Source organism: Puntigrus tetrazona, chromosome 23, assembly GCF_018831695.1.
Source record: "Puntigrus tetrazona isolate hp1 chromosome 23, ASM1883169v1, whole genome shotgun sequence".
Taxonomy (NCBI): Eukaryota; Metazoa; Chordata; class Actinopteri; order Cypriniformes; family Cyprinidae; genus Puntigrus; species Puntigrus tetrazona.
Genome location: NC_056721.1, coordinates 10,138,904 through 10,147,275, shown reverse-complemented (window position 1 = coordinate 10,147,275; position 8,372 = coordinate 10,138,904). Strand labels below are relative to the sequence as shown.

Here is an 8,372-nt window from a genome sequence, read left to right as displayed (position 1 = left end):
AGACAAACAGATATTCTCAATATTTTTTGCACCTTCAGATTCCAGATTTTCAAATAGTTGCATCTTAGTCAAACACTGTCCTATCTGAAGCGTATTCAGATTACAGATGTTTAATTTTTTTTTTTTTTACCCTTGACCCTTGACCCTTGACATTGAGCCTCATGACTGGTTTTGTGGCCCAGGGTCACATATTATCCCAGGTCAAGCGTAGGTCATCTCCAAATAGTCAGCACCCAGTTTCTGCCACTATGCCGGCCTACTCTGAATTCTTTTGAAGACCCAATGTCCTTGTTTTAAAATACCTAAACTGGATACTGTGTCAGCCGCCTGCATTTCATGTTACTTGGCTGCCAGCACTATTATCAACCTATTCAGGAAGACTAGGTCACTTGTTCAGTGTGTTTTGCTGAAATTTTATACTGCCGATGTGGCAGAGGAAACTGCCTGTCTCAGGTGTGAAAGTACTATGTGACAAACAACTGATACGAGCTGCTTCTATCATCACGTAGTATCCCGCTCAGCAAGCATATGCGGATCAGCACATGCTCTTTAAAATAGCAGCACAAGCATCTCACCATCAGAAATTCATGGTTGGCTGTTGATTTATTGCGCCTTAAAGGTAGCCAACTAGAATACAATTGTTTACTAGTACGAATTTGTACACCTAGCCTACTACACGGAGAGACAGGAAGTTTTTACATTTGTCAGGGGTTACTAATGGTCAAGAATATCAACCCAAGATGATGGACATCAATAAAGCTTTTTTCTTTAAAGATCTTTCATCATGTGAATTATTTCGGCAAGTGGTGGTACGACATACATAAGGTCAGATTCCTGACCTTATAAATGAATACATCTGTAGAAATGGCAGACAGGGCCGTAACCGCCATAGACTCTTTAATTATTCAGAACACTTGTATTTCCAATTTTTATATTTGAATATATTTTCTTTTTGTGATAAAGAGAGTGCGATTTTAATAAGCGCTTTAAAAAATAGGTTTACAAAAATACATTTAATTGTTTTAAATCTTACTGTCAGGAGCAGCCTTCTAACTGCATAAAATAATATTTGCGACGAATTAAATGTTTTTATTTTTATTCCGAGTTAAAAGGAAAGCATGAGAATCACCGCATGGCAGAAGAGACGTGGCATTTCCCGGCACTGTCGATCCCTCGCACACCCTGTATTGTAGTACTCAGACAGCCTTAACTTCCGTTTTCATTTTTTCTTCAGACACTTTCATGTTTTGACACGTTAGGCCGTGCAGGTGTAGCCTTTCCCTCTCCTCGTGGGCTCGTGGTTTTCTTTAGGAGGTCACACGCGGTAGCAATAATAACGGAGAATTTTAAGGGAAAAAAAAAAAAAAACCCACAAAGTATTTACACTATATTATATACACTATAACATTTTTTTTAACGATTTTCTAACAAAATAAATGTATATTGTCTACCTAAATGAGCTAAACTACGTTTTTATTTTATTTAATTAGCATCATATGTATGTCGTTTAAAAACGTTCGTCTAAAATGTTGTTTAAAAAAGCCGTGTGTTTCTTTTTACACTTTCTGATGCTCGTCTTTGCCGATCTGCTAGTTATTTGTGTCTTCTCCTCACTATTTTTAACTAAATTCAACCAGTTGCACAGCAGTGCGCTGCTATAATTAGAACAATAAACGTGCGGATTGTTTGCGTCAATGGAATCCCGTGTGTGCGTCATGTCTTTTGACTGCGAGCGTTCTGATTGGTCGGCTGCCGGAAAGATTTGCCGAAGATCTCCGCCCTTGCATGGCCATATTTGCCAGTGGAACGCCTCGAGAGGATGCACCTTTGACGTAACGGCACAATAAAGTAGTCGCTATATATCTGCTCGCTCACAGATATTTGAGAAAACCGTCTTGTCGCGGCCGGGGACGTTTATACATGGTTATCCATCACTTGGAATACGGACACTTATAGGTCCCTAACAGCAACACATTTTCAGGTACGTAAATATATTTTGCCTTTATGATGTGGAAGTCAGTAAACACTTTTCCTAATGTTTTATGCTTTTCTTTTAAATCGCAAACGAGCAGCAGATGAGTTCACGGTTGTTCAAAACGGAATGTAGTGCGTGTTCATGAATGGAATCATTTATGCTGTTGGAGTCTAATGTTGAGATCGTGATAGATTTATGTGTTTTGTATTCTTTACTGCGTGGAGCGCGCGAGTTATTCAGAAAAAAAAACTGCCTTGCGCGTATCCGATTTGAGTTGAATTCACAGAATGTGTTGTCGTCTGGAATTTTTTATGTAAAAAGTTTTGAATGAAGATGATATAAGATAATTAAAGAATAGACTGAGAGGGTGTGTGTGTGTTACAGTGAGTGGTGCGCTTCTGCACGCGCGCGGTCTCGCTGCAACAGGTGCTCGCGCGACAGCCAACTACTTATCTGCGCACACTTTCCTTTTTAAACCTGACTGTACTTAGGCTATATGTTTGACAAATACATTTATTAAACGGGCATTATAGGTGAAAGTGAAATAATGTTTAAAAACGAGAAACGGACGATGTAATTTTAAACACAAGTTCTTAGAAACGATATCAACGTATCCATACGAAAAGCGTTAATTTACACACATTTTAACTGTAATGACCTTGACACTCAGGGTTTGAAGAGGGTTTTTATCTGCTTGTTTGTTTACTTTATTATAACTATTTTGTAAACAAAATGACTTGGCTTCCTGTATGTTGGTTATGCCTCATTGACTGGTTTTTCACGATATGAAAGCTATTCTAAAACCAAATTGTTTCAGTGATTATTTTTAAACAAATCAATGAAAGATATTATGCTAAACTACTGATGCCCAGCATTTCCTTTTTTACAATTTCAGACAGTTACACCATCTGGATATTTTTGACTTTTTGAAACATATCTATTACTAATGCACTGTCTTATGTATTAGTCAACATATTTGGGCAATGAAATGTTTAGGGGTCAAATGATCATCAGGTGCCATGTTCTCTCACCTTCCTTTGGATGCAAGGTCATGAATGTCTGTCAGACTGCTGAGCCATAATTATCTTATGCATTTACCAAGCTACTTTCAAGTCAATTACCTTTTTAAAAATGGAAAGTTCATAGTGGCGCATTTCCAAATATTTCCAATGCCCGTCTAAAGACTGAATCCACGTGGTTGGAATATAGTATGATTAAACATAAGCAACATGAAAACATAATTTTTTTCTTAATTTATCTTATCACTTACCTTATGGAACACTATGTCTGAGTTTGCAGGGGAAATTTGAGTCTATCTTAAAAAAAAGTTCCATATACATATACCGCCCACTCACACTCACAAACATACACACCCTCTCAGTGAGGCAACCCACGTGTCATGTTCGTCTGACGTACTTAATGTGGTAACACAGTAAGCATGGCTGCCCTTTCCAGCCAGACGGCTCTCTAAGTTTTCTCAGAAATCTCAAAGGTGCTTCAGAGAACTGTGTCTATACAGACTCGGTTGTTGGTCATCGAGTAAGTCTATCTAGGTGTAGGACAGGATGCGTCTGACATTTCAGCAGCAATATCTACAATATTAAAAAGTAGATGTTGTGGTTCTGTTCTACAGAAATGACCTGTGTTCAAAGTCAACATGGAGTCCAGACCTATGAGAGCTCCCTCTTCAGCTCAGAGTTTTTGAATCCTGACTTCACCTCCAGGTTGGCCATGGATGTGACTGACCAGCGGGACCAGCTCTCCGCACCCTCCCTACCCAGCATCACTTCTCTGGTCGGAGGCTACGTTGGGGAGTTTGATACCTACTCGTGCCAGATCGCCACTGGTGCTGCTTCTTCCTGTCCGGGTGGCACCTCTGGGCAGGACTCATTCAAGCTGGATGAACTCCAAGTTTACGGCTGTTACCCAGGCACATTTGCTTTTAGCTACCTAGACGAGACCTTGTCCTCTTCAGGTGGGTCAAACTGTTTCGGAAGTCCAGCATCTGCTCCCTCACCCTCAACCCCCGGATTCCAGCCCATGGCTGCCTGGGACAGCACCTTCGGTCCCTGCTCTCCCGATGAGGGCTGCTGGGGTTCAGAGAAGCCTCTGAACCAGGCCGCCTCTTTCTTCTCATTTGGACACGATGAGCTTTCTTCTTTGGGACAGCTGCAGCCACAACTGCCAGATCAGGATCCCTTTTCTCAGTCCCAGCAACACGGTTCTCCACTTCCCTTCAGCCTAGAGCAGGGCAGTCGGGATGGCTCAGGACTTATGGATGGACACCTGTCTCCTAAAGTAAGGAGCCCCACGGGAAACGAAGGGCGCTGTGCAGTGTGTGGAGACAACGCTTCCTGTCAGCATTACGGGGTGCGCACTTGTGAGGGATGCAAAGGCTTTTTCAAGGTGAGAGCGCACGAGTGTACTGTAATCATCTTGCTTATAATTCTAAGTTTGAATCATGTTATGTCAACTCACCTCAAAATCTTAGATTTGGGAATCAGGATTATTTCACTCATGTTTCCTTTTTGATTTTTTAGCGCACAGTACAGAAAAACGCCAAGTATGTGTGCCTCGCCAACAAAGACTGCCCAGTGGACAAAAGGCGGCGAAACAGGTGCCAGTTCTGCAGATTCCAAAAGTGCCTAGCTGTGGGGATGGTGAAAGAAGGTGAGAATTAAATATATTTTATTGGTACTTTCAACTGATTAATCGGGATTAATTGCATCCAAAATAAATATTTTTGTTTACATTATATATGTATGTGTACTGTGTGTATGTATATATATAAATACACATTTTGAAAATATTTTTGTTTATGCTTTGTCATTTATATATTCATATTTTATATTATATATACATATATTTAATATATACATGCATGTGTTTGTATAGATGTATACATAATACATTTGGAATTTTTAATAAATATACATATTGTGCCTCTGTGTAGTTGTGAGAACAGACAGCCTGAAAGGTAGAAGAGGTCGCCTGCCATCCAAGCCAAAAGTTGCTCAGGACTCACTGTCTGTGTCTTCGCCTATAAACATCATCGCCTCTCTCGTCACTGCCCATATCGACTCAAACCCTGCCAGTGGAAATCTAGACTATTCAAAGGTGTGGGCAGAGCTCTCTTCACAACAATTTGACAGTTTAAAGCTATAGTGCTGTTTTGTTTTAATATTATTGTCAATTAATATATTGCATTTTTGGTAAATTTTTAGTATCAGGAATCAGTGTCTGGATTGACCGAAAAGGAGGATGCCAACGACATACAGCAGTTTTATGACCTGCTAACAGGGTCAATGGATGTGATCAGGAAGTGGGCTGGAAACATCCCTGGATTCAGTGCCTTCTGTAAGGAGGACAAAGACCTTCTTCTGGAGTCAGCTTTTGTTGAGCTCTTCATACTTCGACTAGCTTACAGGTATGTCAGTTAATACAGCACTGAATGTAGCATTATAAAAGTACTATTTGGGGTATCTAACCATCTATTTATCTATTTAATTTTAGGTCAAACCCCGAGACAGACAAACTTATTTTCTGCAACGGTGTGGTTCTGCACCGGATGCAGTGCGTACGGAGCTTTGGCGACTGGATTGACTCCATTATGGAGTTTTCTCAGAGTTTACATCGCTTGAACTTGGACGTATCGTCTTTCTCCTGTCTTGCCACACTGGTCATAATCACAGGTAAATGACTTCATTCTACACAGACTACAGAAATGTAATGTTTTTTCCCAAGCAGACCTTTAACCTTCACTTGTGACCCACAGATCGACATGGCTTGAAAGAGCCCAAACGAATCGAAGACCTCCAAAACCGGCTGATCACGTGTCTCAGAGACCACGTCTCCAGTACCCCCGAGGCCACGAGGCCCAACTACCTGTCCCGACTCCTGGGCAAACTTCCGGAGCTGAGAACACTGTGCACCCAGGGCCTCCAGCGAATCTTCTATCTTAAACTGGAAGACTTGGTGCCACCTCCACCCATTGTGGATAAAATCTTCATGGACACGTTGCCATTCTAAAGAGGCTTTATAAAAGGACAAGCGGAGCTGGAAAAGAGTTTTTGGAGATCTTGAGGTTTTCACTAGACAATGGACTTTATCGCTTACTGTTCTCTGCTTTCTTGGAATGGAATCAGAGAACGATTACATTCTACTTACACGCCTGCGTTTGGAGATCACATAGTCTTGAACATTGAACTCACTAAGTGACATAACAAAAATTATGCATTTTGTTGAATGTGTTGGTAACTCTAAACCAGGTCGGCCCTGGAGTGCCGATATCCTGCAGAGTTTAGCTCCAACCCTACCTTGATTAGCAGGTGTGTTTGATTAGGGTCGGGGCTCAACTCTGCAGGACAGCGACACTCCAGGACAGACGGTGGCTAACCCTACTCTACACAGACATGTTTCAAATCTTAGTACATTTTAGCTGAAATGGTGGCTTCAGTCAGTAGCATTTCAGGTCAGTGGTGCAAAAGAAGCAAATCAAACGTTCTATATGTGACTTCTAGATGAAAGATTGTCCTATCAGTATTACAACTACGTTTAGACAGTATATTCCACATAGACAACATCCAAAAATCCAGTAAAACACCTTCCAACTTCAAGTTAGACATGCCATGGACCAAAACAGGGAGTAAAAGCATTTACTTGGATGTTTAAATTATCATACAAAGCCTTAAATATGCTCAAGTGCCAGAGAACTGTCTCCCTTACATATCCTCTGAATCATGCTTACACTGAAAACAGATTTTGAGTACAGGACTGATGTGAGTGCATTGGAGCTAAACTCACTGGAGGACTGTGGTACACTTGCCTATTGTTTCAGTTGTTTTAGTTTGTATAAAAGATTGAAAAAGTCACAGGAGATCCAGTGCAGCTACTGTACATGTACTGTACAAATACTTTGAGTATTATTACAGACCCCTAACTTAGTGTACCAGCAAAACCTTAGAGTAATTATATTTGTATGTATGTATTTTAAAGATGTATATGACTAGAGCTTCTGCAGACTGTAACTTTTCTCACAATGACAAAATCAAGATTGGGCATTCAGTTTTTTTTTTACATAAAATGAGAGGTATTGCTTATCTTTCATTAATTTTGTGCAGCTCTCTAAATAAAATACATTTTGAACAGAAATCATCTTGGGTGCTATGAAACATTTCTTTACATCATTTACTTTAGCGATAAAAACAAGATCTTCATTTCTTTTCTTTCATTAAAAACCACACATAGTTGAAGGGTGGTTTGTGTTACAATTTTGGTGACTAAATTCATTACTTGTCTTGAGATTTCCAAATACCAGCAGTATTCCTCAAGGAAACCATGTAAGCCCAGTTAGAATCTGATCTGGCGCTAAGCAATAGAGTTTATAGGGAGTTTTTAGAAATCTGAACTTTGGACATCAAATCTGTGCATATGTATGTTTTATAAATGAGGCTAAAGCCATAAAAATGTATTAACTGATTGATAAATTCATTAATATTTTTTGCATTAACTCCTGTGATAGTATCGAATCCAATTTGAATCCAATGCTAAGTGAATTTAATTAGTTAACAAATCATCCAGGCTTGTTTTGTGAACTACATTACAATGTCTAATTCAAAAGATCTAAAAATAGAAAACAGTCATAAAGATAAGGTTTATGACAATGTTATGTTTTTTTTTGTCATTGTGGAACTCCAGTCTTCATTCCCTTTCATTACACTGCAAACAGTGAGCAAAATTAACAAGAAGAAGAAGACGGTACAAATCTGTGGAAGAAGAAATTCTTATACCTGCCTTATCCATTTATTGTACAGCCCAAGTATTGAATTGTTTCTTTACAAGACCTATATAAGGTTTCAACAATGCTTTCATAACTGCAGTAATTGAGTAGTCATGATGTCATCTGGTAACTGCACTGAGTTTTCCCTTTCTAGAAGGAAGCTGTGGTTTTGAACATTCTCCATATGGACAGTTAGCTGGCTAATCTGTGTCATGTGAATGATTCAGATCTGAACTCGATGTCACATCAGTTTGACGAGGACTTGCACTATATTTAGTTCTGTCTTTCGTTTTTACTCATTGCCAATCAGATTATCACATGCGTCATTATATTGCTTTATGAGGCTAACAATAGCAGTGAAATTGCAGTCTTTAGAGTAAACTTCAACTTATGACTATGAGGTAGTTAAAACTGGTCCAGTTATACAATTAGTTAAAATGTGTGAATGAAATTGGATTTACTGGTGAATAAGCGTGGCTATGTATTTAAAACACATTCAGTTTGTTAGCACTACAGAAGTAGCCTAGAGTACAGTAAAAATCACTATGAACATCTCAACAAACATACAGCAACTCCCTGTAAACCCTCATAGCTGTAATGATGAAAACAAACAGACTA

At 39.5% G+C, this 8,372-nt stretch overlaps 1 protein-coding gene across 1 annotated transcript; it reads left to right on the top strand.

Annotated features, from left to right (window-relative positions):
- Positions 1-1,823: 1,823 nt before the first annotated feature.
- On the top strand, positions 1,824-7,126 carry nr4a1 (nuclear receptor subfamily 4, group A, member 1). The gene is made up of 7 exons (XM_043224513.1): positions 1,824-1,981; positions 3,609-4,381; positions 4,516-4,645; positions 4,929-5,092; positions 5,200-5,402; positions 5,489-5,667; positions 5,751-7,126. Exons 2-7 carry the CDS (start codon positions 3,611-3,613, stop codon positions 6,002-6,004), a joined length of 1,701 nt encoding a protein of 566 aa, XP_043080448.1. The 5' UTR covers positions 1,824-1,981; positions 3,609-3,610; the 3' UTR covers positions 6,005-7,126.
- Positions 7,127-8,372: the final 1,246 nt, after the last annotated feature.

What these genes read in the sequence shown, in the direction of transcription:
- nr4a1 (XM_043224513.1), top strand. Translation starts at nt 3,611, where the DNA reads ATGACCTGTGTTCAAAGTCAACATGGAGTCCAGACCTATGAGAGCTCC. An exon ending in ATACTTCGACTAGCTTACAG is followed by an intron (nt 5,403 to 5,488) that starts GTATGTCAGTTA and finishes ATTTAATTTTAG; the next exon opens with GTCAAACCCCGAGACAGACA. An exon ending in CACACTGGTCATAATCACAG is followed by an intron (nt 5,668 to 5,750) that starts GTAAATGACTTC and finishes TGTGACCCACAG; the next exon opens with ATCGACATGGCTTGAAAGAG.